This window comes from Pteropus vampyrus, unplaced genomic scaffold, assembly GCF_000151845.1.
Source record: "Pteropus vampyrus isolate Shadow unplaced genomic scaffold, Pvam_2.0 Scaffold45, whole genome shotgun sequence".
NCBI lineage: Eukaryota > Metazoa > Chordata > Mammalia > Chiroptera > Pteropodidae > Pteropus > Pteropus vampyrus.
This window is the reverse complement of record NW_011888826.1, coordinates 3,666,134-3,681,818: the sequence shown is the minus strand read 5'-3', so window position 1 is coordinate 3,681,818 and position 15,685 is coordinate 3,666,134. Positions and strand designations below refer to the sequence as shown.

The following is a 15,685-nucleotide window of genomic DNA, read 5'->3' as shown; positions in this document are numbered from 1 at the left end:
CGTCTGGATTTGGTCTCGTGCGGGCGCCGGGGAGAACTGATGCTCGCCCAGCTGCGAGCCAGTGATGCGGTGCCCGTGGCGGACGAGGTCGGCTTCTCTGCGGACTGTGAGCGCAGCGTGCCCGGGGTGAGTTGCCAAGGTCCGGGCCCGGGGGCTGGGCCTGACCTCCAAGAGGAGTGGCGCCCGCGGCCCCGTGGCCGGACAGCGACCCGGCTCTTGCGAGGACCGCGCGCCCGCGGGCGTTAGCGCGTGGCCGGGCGCAGAGGGGGCGCGGGAGTCGGGGTGGGAGACGCGGGAGCGGAGGGCTGAGTTGGGGGGCAAGCCCCAGCGGCAGCTCCAGGAGCCAGCGTCCCGGAGCCGCAGACTGCCCAGGCGGCCACTAAGTCCTGAACCCCGCGGGAGTGAGCGGCTAGACTCCTTCCCCATCCAGGAGCAAAGAGTGAGATGCCTACCTGGTCCTCTCTCCCTCCTCGGTCCATTCCGCCAGGTGCTCTGCTGCTGAATGCATCTACCTTTTCCTTCCCACCACCCCAATTGCCCCCAATACCCCCCATGCTCCTTACCTGCTGTTCCCCTTACCAGGGCCAACTTGCTGCTGCCCCCTGGCTTGGAAAGGAGATGTCACCTGTTTACAGTGCACTAAATTAGTTAAGCTTTTGAACTGAGACTAGGCCATGGGATGGAGACACCAAAGAAGTCTTCAGCCTTATTAAATTTAACGTGCTTTGTCACTTCCTAAGGAAGAGTCTTTACACTAAAATGGAACCTTACATTTTTGTATGTAAGTTTACTTACTATAACCATCTTCCATTGGTATAAACAGGAATCATTAATTCATGCTAGCAGAAACACTAGTCAGCTCTACCTGATATTTATTTTGCTGTCGTGTGTCCCTGGCACTGTTCTAGCAAGGCATGTAACCTGGCAGGCCTTGAAATACAGCCCAACTGCTCTTGCCCCTACCTATCCCGGAGAGGGCTGGGGGTGCCTGGCAGTGAGGACCTTTTTTTATCCAATGGGCTTAAAAGTTTGACATGGAGTAGTAGTGACCATATGACACTCCTTAATACTTTACCTGCATTAACTCATTTAACTCCCTATTTCATAGGTATTGGTACATATCAGTAGCATCTACCTGAGGCACAAGAGATGAAATAATTTTTCCAAGGTTTGAGAGAAGTGAGTGGCAGATCCAGAATTCCAACCCAAACCTTAAACTCCAGACCTCACTACGTGTGCAGGTCTCCAGCAGACACCCTAAATCCCAAAAGAGGAAGACCTCAGGATGCCATGATCTTAAGAACCTAGTAAGCATCTGCCAGGACAGGGATAAACAATGGACCTGTTCCAGGTCTTGCATCATGCCCGCATTGAGACAGTGAAGTACCAAAGCCTAGAACCCCTGCCATTCAGAACTTTGATGTCACCCAAGTCGGAGGTGAGACTCCTAGCCACCTGCATCGTGAGGAGAGTAAACCTTTATCCTTCTGGCATGGACTTACATAGTGGTGTGCCTGAAGATGGACATGGATGGCCTGGCATGGGCTTCTCATGGAAGGAGTGTTGGCAGTGACCGGGCTGCTGCCTGAGGAGGGTGTCACATTATTGTGAGAAGTATGACCCTCAACCTTGCAGGTCTGCAGGTACACACCTCCTGCCTGTGCTTACAATGAGAGTCTGAATACCACTGTTCGCCCTGCAGGGCACCTTCTTTCCAAGTCCTGCAGAACCTGGGAGGCCCGACCAGTCATCCAGAAGCTACTCTGTAAAATTAAATTTGAACAGAGATGCCAGGGAGTTTAAGGGCCATTTCACCCAAAGCATGGTGACTCCCAGTGCTTCTCAGCAGAAAACACTCTGTTTTACCAGAACGTCCAGGCCACCTGCTGCCAGCATTCTTATTCCCTGGACAGCCCCGGACATGTAAGTTAAACCTGCCTCAAAGCTCAAACTCTTCTGTCCCTCGACTGGGAAGGCTACTCCCATATTTCCCTCCTTCTCACCATTCACCATTTGGATATCCACTCAAATGCCACTTCCCGGCAAATCTGTCCCGTTGCTCTCTGCCTTGACCCCAATCTAAATCAGATCTCTGGTCTACTCTCTAGCTCCCTGCATTTTTCTTTATAATACTATGGCTTGTAGTGATGTATTTATTCATTTAATGTCTGTCTCTTCAAATAGACCCTTAGCTCAGTGGACCAGAGAATGTACCTGCACAGCATCTGTGTTCAATAACCATGACAAATGAACACCTGGCCCTGCATTAACTAGCACAGGGACCTTGGATAAACCACATACATATTTCTGATCCTCAGCCTCATCTCCAGAATGAGCCAAGAAACAAGAGTTTAGGTCATAACAATTTCCTAAGGGTCTGACCAAGCTCCAAGCCTTCCTGTAGGTGACTTAATCCACCTGTAGTTATTAATAGTAACTAGTCTATTCTCAGCCAAACTTCAAGATAAGTGCTGTTCTTTAATGGAGAACACCCCCTGCCCTCTTCTATGCCTCTCAATTGGACACTCATTCAGAAAAATTCCCCACCCCAAGCACAGTGTGCCCCCCGCTAGACATGTCTTCTCATCCTGGAGGAAATATGACCTTCCCTTCTTTCTCAGATGGTTGTTAGTGAAATATCTTATAAACTCATTCTACTAAAGTATGAGCTTGCCAATGGGAGGCCCGTTATTCATTTAGCAAACCTGTTGGATGCCTTGTTGGTGAGCAGCGGTGTGAATTGGAGAAGCATGATAACATTCTTAAAGGACTTCCTGTGAGCCAGCATTGTGGTCAAGCACATAAGATACAGTGTTATTTCATCTGCAAAACCTCCCTATGCCACAGAACCAGTACAGATGAGGAAACCAAGGTCCAGAAAGGCTACAGAGCCTGCCCCAGTTGTCACAGCTAGGCAAGGACAAGGTAGTCACAGGGCCAAGTGGTAAGTGATATGGCACGGAGGGCCCCAGAACTGGGGAAGGGGTATCCAGAGCTGTTGGTGAATCCATCAGAAAAGGTTTAGAAAGTCTAATGACTCTTCTTCAAATACATTACGCAAATAGGATTTTACACTTTTCTCTTGAATCTCAGATTTTAAATAGTGACGCAAAATTCAAGAACAGCAGTGCAGATGAGAAAAAAACCTAAAAAGAGACGGAAATAAAACCAGAGACGTAGCAGTTTTGCATCACAAACATTACAATATTGTCAAGACTTTGAACATAATAATCAGCCAAGCAGGTCCAGTAATTATTAGGAAGAACTATGAGAAATAATGAACTTCTTTTTGTTGAATTTGGGTGTGGTTACAGTTTCAGTTAATGAACCTTTCTGTTACCTAAATCAGGCATGCAGATATGTGCCGAGCTTGAGGGTGGGGCTATGAATGAGATTTGGCCAAGATACAGTACCCTACCTCCACCCCCAACCGCACCCCCACACCCCCGCCCATTCTAAGTTCAGAGTCTTCTACCAGGAAAGGCATGTAAACCATGTTTCTCAGTTTCTTTCACTATTTCAGGAAGTATGAGCTCCTTGCAGTAAGCAAACTCAGAGGGTATGGGCACCTGTCTTTACATGAGTCTGTCTTTCTTTATAGGCGTCAGCTAGAATATGGCTCCCAACCTGAACCCAGCCAAGGAATTATTCATTTTCTTAGGAAAAACAGTGTTTGCCATTCTGGAGATTTTGTTTTTTGCCTTAATCCCAAAGCCACGGAAGAATGTTGCTGGTGGAATTATACTCATAATGGGTGCTAGAAGTGGACTTGGAAGGCTCTTGGCCCTCACATTTGCCCACCTTGGAGCTGTGCCTGTCCTCTGAGATGTCAACAAGGAGGGGAATGAGGAGACGTGCAAGATGGCTCTAGACGCTGGAGCCATGAGGGCTTATGCCTATACCTGTGATTGCAGTCGAAAGGAAGAAGTATATAGAGTGGCAGATCAGGTAAATTTTGGGTGCTTACTATTTGCTGTGGGTAGTTAGAACTCTATGTAAGTACTTAGACATACATACAGCTTATCTGTTTGCCTTTCTCAGTGCTGATTTGACTGTCTCTAACATCCCTTTAATTTAAAAAATATTGGGGAGCAGGAATTAGGATTTTTGAGTTCTCAGTGTATGCAATACACCATGCTAATCACCCTATACACACTGTGTCATCCTATTAATGAAGGCCCATTATTATCTCTATTTTACAAATAAGGAAACTGAGACTTAGGGCACATAAGTAGCTTATCTAAGAAAGAGCTAACAAGTAGCAAAGCTACATCTGGGGCTTGAGTCTGATGACTCCGGAGTGTAGACTCTAACCACCATGCAATACTAACTGTGCTGGCCCCTGTCACAGTTTAAGAGGTAGGTGAGGATAAAGAAACTGAAACAGAGATATTACATAACCTGCTCAGGGTCCCAGAGCTAGTGTATGACTAAGCCAGGATTTAAACCTATATTAAGTTTGATTTTAAATCTAGTTAGTCCCAACCATACAACAATGCCTTTCACTTGAGTGTATACTTCTCTGAAGTTGTCATAAGAAAATCAGAATATTTTATTCATCCTTAAGACTCCTAACCTCAGTCGTTCCTTTCACAATGATAGAGATGAACATATAAAGAATTCTTTCAGGAAACCAAAGTTCAGTAGCCAATGGTAAGGGTTTTCTTAGTTCATAGAGGCACGTACTTTGTCTGATGGCTGCCTCCTTTTCTTCGTGAGGATTTCTGTCCTCACATTGGCACAAGTATTCCACACATTATTCTCCTGGGCCACATATTTTTGTGGCTCCCAGAGTTCCCCATTGAGTGAAAAGGGTGGAACCAGACCAACCTGTGACAAGCAGCCAAACCACGTTGGAAAGTTCTTACACAGCCTCTGGTCTCTTACTTGAACCCCCCGCTACCTCCCTCCTCACTTCTAGCAGAAAGATTGGCAGGTCATTGGCTGATGAGTTTGTAACTTTTGTTTAAGTTTGTCTTTACATTTTACACAGAGGTTCTACTATCTCCAATCACAGGCTGCCCAGAACATTCTGGCCATCCAAACCTGACGAGCTGGCATGGGCTCAGTGGGCTCATGCTGGGACCACCCTGCAAAGTGCAGATGTGTCTCTGCTGCAGCCGACCTCACAAACTCAGCTCTTTGCACTTGAAACACCCACCACCTGGCATGTTGACTTAAGCTGACTACAGTCATCTTCTCTGGACACACTTAAGCAATAACTGTCTCATATTCAAACACTTAATACCTTGAGATATTGAACAAGCTAATACGAGGTGCTCCATAAATAACTACCTCCCTCTTCCCCATGTACATGATTTAGTTCTACCCAAGATGCTCAGCTTCAAAAATGGTAAACATGGCATATTACTAGTGCCTGTAGTTTAGCTTTTCTTACTTCTGGGTCTTGGAGAGAATTAATTATATGCTCTTCTGAATTCAAAAGATGCAAACTATTCCCTACCCTTACAAACCAAACATTTCCACTTCTTATTCTAGATAAAGGGAAGTTTTCAGAGAATTTTTAAAAAGTATCTCATGATCAAGGTAAAAATTGTCAGAGGGGTATGACTGTGTTTTATCTTCAGTGAGACCCCAATAACCTTGAAAGCTTGTGTCCCTAGATCATAGCTTATCACTCATTGAAAGTCCAGCCTTGATACCTGGCATCCTGGATGAGAGGTCGTAAACACAGACCAGACTGGAGCTATGTAATTATCATTTATCTTTAATGTGGTATGTCAAAGTATCCTAACTACGTATTTAATGTCTGTGATCCCTTAGACAAGCCAAATTAGAATCAATTTAGCATGGCATACTTCAATTGATTACATTGGTATGACAGAAAAAAAGAAAAAAGAAAAAGAAAAACTTTATTACAGGCATACTCAGAAATATTCAGGTTTAGTTCCAGACCACCACAGTAAAGTGAGTATGGCTGTAAAGCAAATCATAATCTTTTTGCTGGTAGAGGGTCTTGCCTTATTTTTAAACACTGTAACATCTGCTACAAGGGGAAGGCTCCAATGTTGCACCAAGAATTTTTATTTTTTAAATAAAAATTACTGAGTATCTACTCTGGTCAGTGTCACAGCAGGAAACAGGGCCTTCTCTGATCCTCCTGTCACAGATTTTTTTGCCTGCCTAAAAGTTTGTGGGAGGAGAAAACCAGCTAGATGATGAACACAGGAAACACAGGTTATGAGCTATGCTGTGTTTAAAGCATGGATATGAATACTATACTTCCTTCATTCACTCCTTACTCCACCCCATCTCTGTGTACTAGGTCTTGATTTATGTGATATGGCTATAATGGTATGTCCCATTGCACTGATTAAAATGATATGCTACTTGTACATAGCATAGGAAAGAGTTACTTATCACTGAATATAAGAATAGCTCTAACTGTAGAAGGAATGCAGCATTGGCTGTTGGAACCATCATAAGAAGGGGGAAGAAATGAGAAGAAAAGCATCAGATTTGGATCTCTGATACACTGTAAAGTCAGCAAGGGAAATAAATCATATTTTGTTTTGACTGTATAAACTCAATCTGAGTCAACAAGGATAAGAGGAGTATAAAACGGGGGGAGGGGGAGATAAACCTAGATCGTATAAAGAATTATATTGTTAGCATTGCTCTTCTTAATCAATTCAGGTTAAAAAAGAAGTTGATGACGTTTCCATCCTAATCAACAATGCCAGCATTGAAACAGGCAAAAACTTCCTCAACTGCCCAGATGAGCTTATGGAGAAGTCTTTCGCTATGAATTTTAAAGCACATTTATGGGTAATTATTTTTTCTTCTCATAATAAATACAAAGCTACTCTGACATTTCAGAGTACCTTCCTCTTGTTCTCTTAGAATATTATTAGCCTCTAAATAAATTCTAATTTGAGACTTATCCTGGTCTACCCAGTCATCCCCTCCTGAACCAACTTAACCCACCCCTCCCAGAGCCTCTGCTCAGGGAATCCTACAAAGCCACGCCATTCTCATGGTGGTAGTACACTTTCTTGAATGCCAGGCTCTATCCTAACCACCTATACCTAAGGATTAAGGTATAAAATAATCCTTAAAACATTTAGATGAGATAAGGCATCACAGAAGTTTAAAGATTTGTTCAAGCCTACACAGCAAGTGATAGCTCCTAAACATGACCAGGGTGACCTTATCATTTGCCTAAGCTGGAACTCTTGAAAGTTGAAAGGGGACATTATTAATAAGCAAGATTTCATCAAGTCTGCTGCGGGCCAATCGAGATGTGTGATCACCTGATTCAGTACGTAACCAGCAGAAGGTTTCTACCAGTAACCCCGGTTACTACATGCCGTGGACCTTAAAGGACACAGCCCTTGATTTCCAAGGCGACGCGCCCACTTTCAGAAGTTGCGTTGCTTTGAGCAGTCATGCCAGGCCTCCTCACGCCTCGCACTTCCCCTCGCTCTTCCTCTCCCTGTTCCTGAGCCCCTGCTCACAGCTCGTCCTTCCCTGGGTCAGCTCTCCCCCTTTGGGTGTGAATGTTTGCTGGGGATACCTGAGGTTCCCTCTCTTCTGCTCACACCTCGCCACATGGGCTCCCTGCCCAGCTCTCCGGAGGCAGCCTTCAAATGTTACTCGGAGTTTGTAGGTTTTCTGTCCCTTAGTTTCTTAGTTTCACCAAGAATCTAATGGTGCTGGTGGCATTCTTGGTGTTCTCTTTAGTTTTCAGGAGAAAGATGGAGAGATTCAGAAGTGGCCACCATGTTCCTTCAGGAACTGCTGCAAGTGATTTACGTTGTCTCGTACTAAATGCTCTTCTCCTTTGTTAGAAGGAGAAGTGAAGTGACTCATCGCAGACCGTGGGAACTCAGGGTGCTGTTTACGATGCTGCCTGGTGTGCTTGTTTTGATTTTCCATCTCTCTCTCCATGTTAGTTTTTCTCTGAAACTCATTGTGATGCAGCCTAAGGTTGTTTGACTTTTATTAGAGATCCCCTTTCTCATATTTATTCTTATTAGAAAATAAATATGAAATATAAATATGTGACATATAAAAATGCAGCTATTCATATTTGGTTAATTATTCTTTTCTGCAGAATACAAGGCTCATCTCCCTCTCCTTTACCTTCTTTCTCCAGATCCTATGTCAAAGGTGAAGGTGTTTTGTGGTCCTGGGGCATATCCTTTTCCTAACAGAGACTCTCTTTTATGATATGGAATAAAAATAAGAAACAAAGAAGAATAAAAATAAGGCAAAGAAGTAGAGATAAATTTAAAAACAAAGCGATGCTTTTAAAGTGAAGCCAACTGCAGCATGTCCTGTGAACTATATTCAGAAAAATTTGAAATTCAGGTATGATCCAACGAGGGCAAAAAGGCAATTTAAATCTAAATGATCATATTCTTTCCTTTCTGAATTGTGGCTGCTAACAGCTAAGATTGGCCTGTACTGTTTGAATTATTGTCTTAAAATTGTGATTTTTAAAAGGCAAATATGAGCAAAATATAAGTCTGAATATATTATTTTTAATAATATTGGAATTGCCATCAGGAAAATATTGGTTTAATAAGTTAAATAAATTAAGATGATTACTTTCCAGATGTTTTAAGTTTTTATATCCCATTGCCTTCAGGTATTTTTTATGAGCTTAAGAAAAAAATGGTTTTTACTCACAATGATCATATAAACATCTGAAAAAAGTATAAAAGATGATATAAAACTTTTAAAGTTTGACTTTGCTCTTCTTAGACCTATAAAGCCTTTCTACCTGCTATGTTCGCAAGTGACCATGGACATTTGGTTTGCATTTCAAGTATAGCTGGATTAATTGGAGTAAATAGATTGGCAGGTAAGACAAATGGAATATTTCATAACTACACAATTTTTCCTAACTTTAACTTACATAGTAGCTCTGAGTAATCAGCATTGACTCGATGCACTAATAATAAAGATAACAAATTAAGAAGTATATTCAATAAGGGAAGTAGCTGAGCACATCATGTACACCAAAACTGCCTGTCAGATATACTAAACTATGTACTTTGGAATCATTAGGCCTTACAAATCCCATGGGTTTAAAAAAAGAGAGAGAGACCTTACTGATAAATGTTTTTACACATGTGAGTAGCATAGTCACCATCTCCCCAAATTCGCCTGGCGTGGTTATCAGGATGGTAAGGGGGACCACTCTGCCTTCTGACGTTTCCATTATCTGGTCTCCCCCAGCTATCAGATTGGAGAAAGTTTCTCCACCCCAAGAAACCTAAGTGTCACCTCTTTGCTTTTTCTACTGGTTGGAAGACTTACAGGAAGTAGTTGTCATTTTCATTTCCTGGGCAGCTGACTTGGCTTTAACGGGGGGGGGGGGGCAAAGAGATCCTCGGTGAAGGTGGCCCGACTGGGGAGCTGGCTCTAAGAGGAGCAGAAATCTTGTGTGTACTGGTTTACACAGATCCCTGAGACGCATGCGTCGGAAACCCCAGCGGCGACACCAGGACAGCACAGGCCAGTTTGCCTGTTGGGCACTTCCTAGTGCTTTTGAGCTGAACAGCATCATTAGATTAACAGTGCTAGTCTAAGCACAGTTTGTCTCAGTTGTGTAGATAAGGTTTTCAGAACCACCAGTCACCCAAAATATTACCAGTCTATACACATCTGCCTGGTCCTGGGCCATATCTGCTCAAGCTAATCTCAAAGGTTGAGGGGCTCTCAGTACTACACCTGTATCAAATAGCACATGATCCTAAAAGCTGCTGAGGACCCCTCTGCCCTCCCTACTCACGTCTCGGGCAGCAGTGGGGCCTGATAGCCCTGAGCCTGGCACCTGTAGCCTGGTTCTTGCCAGTTGTAGTAGCTGCTTCTCAATAGAACAAGTAAGTATATCTCTTTGACTGTGAGAGGCAAAAGGGAGTAGAAATACACCTAAATGCCTTTTATACTCCAAAATTCTCCATTCAGCAAATCAGATATTTAGGTGTTTACTGGAAGTAAGTGTGATTGAGACAGAAATCTCAAAACTGACAGAAATGCCACTTTCTACTCTCCCTGTGTTTTCAAGATATTTAAGAGGTTGAGGATGAAACTACTGAATCTTTCGTTTTGATCCTGGAAGTGGAAGAAAGAGTGGTCATTGGAAGAAAACTCAGTCTGAGTATCATGATCCACACTGACCTCTCTTGCCTAGACTTCTGTGTCACTTATTATTTTGTTTCTTTTTTGTGTCTTCCTGCCCTGATTGGGCTGAAGTTCTCTGGGACTGGACACACATCTAACAGCTAGCACAGTATCTGGCATTCATTACCACGGTGGAGTCCAGCCCTGCTTCCCTTAGTGTCCACTAGGTCATTACCAACTGACCTTTATGTGACCATGTCCCTGTCCGCTCACTCCTCCCTTCTTCCAGTGGCAGTAGACCAGGATCACAAAGAAATAACTGAAGTTGTTATCCCACTCTGTTATAAAGAAACCTTAATGTAATGCCATTTTTAAAACTTCAGAACATACATTAACGTTGTTTGTCTTTTTCAGATTATTGTGCAAGTAAATTTGTAGACTTTAGATTTGCTGAATCTATATTTGCAGAAACATTTGCCCAGAAAAAAAAGGGGGATCAAAACCACTATCGTGTGCCCATTTTTAATAAAAACAGGAGTGTTTGAAGGTTGTACTACCAAGTAAGTATGTCCTTTGGTTTCAAAGGCGCTACATTTTTTTAATCCCCTATGCTATGCTCTAATACTCTAAATCCCTGTGACATTTGTATCTACTAATTTGCACTTCTTCATCCCTTACCCTTTTTCACCCAGCCCCCTGATCCTCCTCCCCACTGGCAGTCACCAGTTTGTTCTCTGTATCCTTGAGTCTGTTTTCACTTAGTTTGTCCATTTCTTTTGCTCCTTAGATTCCGCATGTAAGTGAAATCATGTGGTATTTATCTTTCTCTCTCTGATTTATTTCACTCAGCATAATACCCTCTAGGTACATCCATGCCATTGCAAATGGTAAGATTTTATTTTTTTAATAGCTGAGTAATATTCCATTGTATACATTACCATAACTTCTTTATCCAATCGTCTATTGATGAACACTTAGCTTGTTTCCGTATCTTGGCTATTATGAATAGCACTGCTGTGAACATAAGGGTGCATAGATCTTGAAGAACTAGTGCTTTGGTTTTCTTTGGATAAATATCGAGAAGTGCCATTGCTGGGTCAAAAGGCAGTTCTATCTTTAATTTTTTGAGGAACCTCCAAACTGTTTTCCACATGGCTGTACCAATTTGCAATCCCACCAACAGCGTACGAGGGTTCCCTTTCCTCCACATCCTCACCGACATTTGTTGTTTTTTGATTTATTGATGATAGCCAATCTGACAGGTGTGAGCTGATATCTCATTGTGGTTTTAATTTTCATTTCTCTGATGATTGGTGACCTCGAGCATCTTTTCATATGTCTGTTGGCTTTCTGTATGTCTTCTTTGGAGAAATACCTATTTAGATCTTCTGCCCATTTTTTAATTGAATTGTTTGTTTTTTTGTTGTTGAGTTGTATGAGTCCTTTTTTTTAACTTTTTAAAAATTAAATGTATTGAGGTAACTGATTAATACAATTATATAAATTTCAGGTGTACATTATAATTTGACATCTGTATATTCTATTGTGTGATTACCCCTCAAAGTCCAGTTTCCTTCAGCTACCATATATTTGATCCTCTTTACCCACTTCACCTTCCCCCACCCCCTATATTTTTGTATGAGTTCTCTATACATTTTTAATAATAACCCCTTGTCAGATATAGCATAGGCAAATATCTTCTCCCACTAAAAAAAACTACATTTTTAAAAATGATCAGCCATCTATTTTATTTTGTTCTGGTTTTTTTATTAAAAATTATCGGGGTGACATTGATCAACAAAATCCAATAAGTTTCAAATGTACAAATCGACAGTGTGTCGTATGTGCATTGCATTGTACGTTCACCACCCATAGCTAGATTTCCTTCCGTCACCAAACATCTGACCACTTTTATGCCTACTTACTCCTTCTTCCCCGCTCTTATGTTCTATCTGTTTTTTAAACTTATTTGAAAAGATATTTTACTATAATTTAGACTAATTTATAAATGGTTTCAGAATTTCTTCTCTACTCAAATGTGTTTGTGTTAGGATACTGGGTTTAATACGAATGGTTTATTAAGACTGTGTCCGCTCGTAGCCACCCTGTAGCCTGGTCTGCTCATCCATCTCCTCAGCTCTCCTGGTCACATTCCTTTTCTGCCAACCAACTCTGTTCTACCCTCTTCCCCGATTCCACAAAAGGACTGGAATTTATGGAAGGGGCAAAGCACCCAATTCCACATTGTATGAAAATAACAGGCAGTTCGTTTTTAAAGATTTGCTTTACAATATTTAGACCATTTGTTTAATATGGTTTCACGTGTATGCATGTTATAACATCAGTGTATTAATTAGAATCATTTTCTATTTCAAATTCTAGTTATTACCGTGTCGATAATAAGAGAATATGGAAATAGATCAAATGGAAGGGAAAGAAGCAGATAAATGACAATGTCTTGCGAACTTTTTATCCCTAATTTGTAAGAATTGTTTTTATTTCTTAAATTTTCTTTTCATCTTCTAGCTGTCCTTCTCTGTTACCAATTCTGGAAACAGAATATGCAGTCAGAAAAATAGTAGATTCTGTCTTGCAAGAAAAACTGTACTTGTATATGCCAAGGTCCATCTACATCATGATGTTATTAAAAAGGTAATAATATCAGCTTCTGTTCTCCCATGTGCCAATCAACAACTTATTCCAAAGCCTACCAGGAGAAGCCACAAAAAATAGCTGTTAAATGAGTGAATTTTGATACCTTCCTTGTGCCCATTTGCTGACACAATTTCAAATTTGCATAGTTGCGGTGCCTCCCAGGGGTCTAGAAAATGGAGTTGGATCCTTCCAGCCATCCTAGTATTTTTTGCATTATTGTCAAAAAGAAGCAGATCTGCTGAATAATCTGTGGACAAATAAAAATTATTTTTTTAGGAGAGATACATTTTCATATGCTCAGCATAGAATAATCACGTTGGAATAGCTATTGTGTCTATGTTTCTTGGAGTACAGGGCACAAAGTCAAGGCCAGACGGTAAACCAAATATTTAAGAAACCAAATATTTTCAGTATGGTGCTCTGCGGAGGTCTCATGTAGAAGGTAAAACTGACAATAGAAGATAAATTTGCACTATAAGGTGGTCAAAGACTTTGGGGGAAAGGACTGAAAATATAACCACCTCTTAAAAGTACAAGAGAGTATCTTTGCCCACCCTTCCCTGTTCTCCATTGAGTTTCCATGCTGAGAGACACTGGCTGCTGTTTATAAACATTTGACCCAGTTACAGGAATGGCAATGCCAGGTTGCTGAAGCACCTGCTGATTCCCACTATAACAGGTCATCTAGGTTTATTTCCCCTTCATAAGAGTTTCCACTTTGCAAGGAAGCATCTTCCATTTTTGAACCACTCCCCTCCACTGAGTTGAAATCTGTCTTGTTTTAACTTCCAGCTATTGGTTCTAGGTTGGCCCTCTAGCACTACAAGTAATTTCATTCCTCTTGATGACAACAATTCTACAATTCTTCAGTTGTTTGAACATAGATCTCATGCCTCTCGTCCACCGCATGGCTAGAAGCCGTTGCCTTTCCTGCATAAGCAAATGTCTTTTCTCTTTACCTAGTTGTATCTACTTTGTGCAGTGAACCAAAATCATTCTCACATCCCTTCACTTCTCCAGGCTTCACCTAGCACAGGGGCGCTGACTCATACAGCTAACAGGCCACGTGGGGCATGGTGAAGGAGTTTGAAATCTGGGGTTATGAGCCTGCTGTTTACTAAATCTGTGAGTCTTAGCATGACCCTTATTCTCCGAGCCCAATTTCCTCATTTATGCTTGTTACAGTTTGTAAATAAGTGAATGTAACGCACTGTTTATTGGGCAGTGTGCGCGCTTACAGTACAGTGGCTATTGTTGCCTAAAAGAGGGTTTATAGGATAGTAATGCCAGTTGTAAGGAACACGGGATTTAATTTTTCTAATTTTTAAAATAATTATAGCATTTATATTTACTGTTATAAGATATTAGTTCTGGACCCCAGATTGAGAGAGTTCCACATAATTTTTGAGAAGGCTTTGGAAACGTGAAGTTCAATGAAGGAAATCACAAAATACGCTCCTTCAAATATTCATTCAACAAACATTAGAGAGTGCCTGGCATGTGCCATGCATTGCTGACCATCCTAGGATCAGGGCTTACAGCCAAGAGCAAGAGAGACAAGAGTCTCTGCCCTTGTGGAAATTATCTTCCTTGGTAGGGAGGCGGGGGGCGGTTAGAAGAAACATAAAAAACAAAAAAGTATGCTGGGTGGTCATAAGTGCAACAAAGAAATATAGAGTGGGAAAAGGAAATGGCAGAGTGAGAGGTAGAGAGGTGCAAGTTGAGATTTAATTTTCAGTATGGTGCTCTGGGGAGGTCTCATGTAGAAGGTAGCATTTACCAGAGACCTGAAGCTGGGGTGGGCAGGAACCACCGAATAACTTGGAGTGCCTCTAGAGGGACAGCAAGCACAGGGTCCTTTGCTTTACCCCACCCTTAGGACAAGTCTCAGGTTTGCTGTGCCTGCTCTGCTTACTGTGCCTCTCCTTGCTCTGCAGTGTGAATGTCAGAATCAAAGGGGTCAGTGCTCTGTCAAGAGGGGCTAGTGGGCATAGAGAAGATGAACAGTCTTAGTTCGGTCTCGCCAAAGGTCTGAGGAACTATCACATCTCTTCCTCAAGGTAGTCCCAGAAAGAAATTGATGACCTTATTTTACACTGGAAGAAACTGAGGCTCGTGAGCTAAATAACTTGCCTGAGATGACATTGTAAATAACAGAGCTAGGTTTCAAGCCAAGCTCAACCAACTCCACAAGATTTCACTGCTTCCTATCAATCATTACACAGTGTAGTGAAGCTTTGGAAACAGAGGTGAGAAGAGAGTTGAATAACAAATGAAGCAAGGAGAGATATAGAAGCCCTGGGCTGGTGTCCTCCCACAGAGTGGACAAGCCCAGGTGACCCTGAGGTATGCACATTAAGGTGTGCACGTGTAACTTCATCTACAAGTCAGTGGCACTGCTTTTCAGCTGGGCTAGTAAAGATGTTTTCATGGTAATAATAACCAAGAAAGTTTTCTCTTGTGTTCTCTTTAGTTTCATGTCCCTCAAGATGATACTGCTCTTGGTCGAATATACAGGTGCCTTCGATGTAGTGAATGGCTTCCTTGGCTGAAAGAAGAAGGACTGAAGAGCACTGTATGGCCGATGTCAACTGATACGAACCATTACACAGTGCTTATTTCAGTGAATAAAAGGATTTTTGTCTGATAGAATATATCTGGAGACAATGAGTATTCTTATTCTGCTATCTGGATTAATATTTTCAATCTGAAAATAATGTTGCAATCTGCTTTTTTGTTGAGTTTTTTAATTAATAAAAACAGCCTGTTTTTGTCATGTCTGCTTGCAACAGATGTGAGAGAGAGAGAGAATCCTCTGTCTCATGGATTGCCCTTCCCACTGGTCATTGGGGAGGTGGCTCAAATGGAGCAGGGGGCTGTTCTTGAGCCTGCACTGGGGAATGGATGAAGGGTGAAGAGTACAATGAGTGTTTAG

The 15,685-nt window shown here is 42.1% G+C and overlaps 1 protein-coding gene across 1 annotated transcript; it reads left to right on the top strand.

The window, feature by feature from the left end:
• Positions 1 to 3,615: 3,615 nt before the first annotated feature.
• Positions 3,616 to 15,395, top strand: LOC105291407 (short chain dehydrogenase/reductase family 16C member 5). The gene is given in 7 exon segments (XM_011359175.2): positions 3,616 to 3,948; positions 6,658 to 6,789; positions 8,731 to 8,830; positions 10,510 to 10,589; positions 10,591 to 10,655; positions 12,622 to 12,747; positions 15,224 to 15,395. Coding segments are annotated over 7 exon segments (915 nt in total). The 3' UTR covers positions 15,303 to 15,395.
• Positions 15,396 to 15,685: the final 290 nt, after the last annotated feature.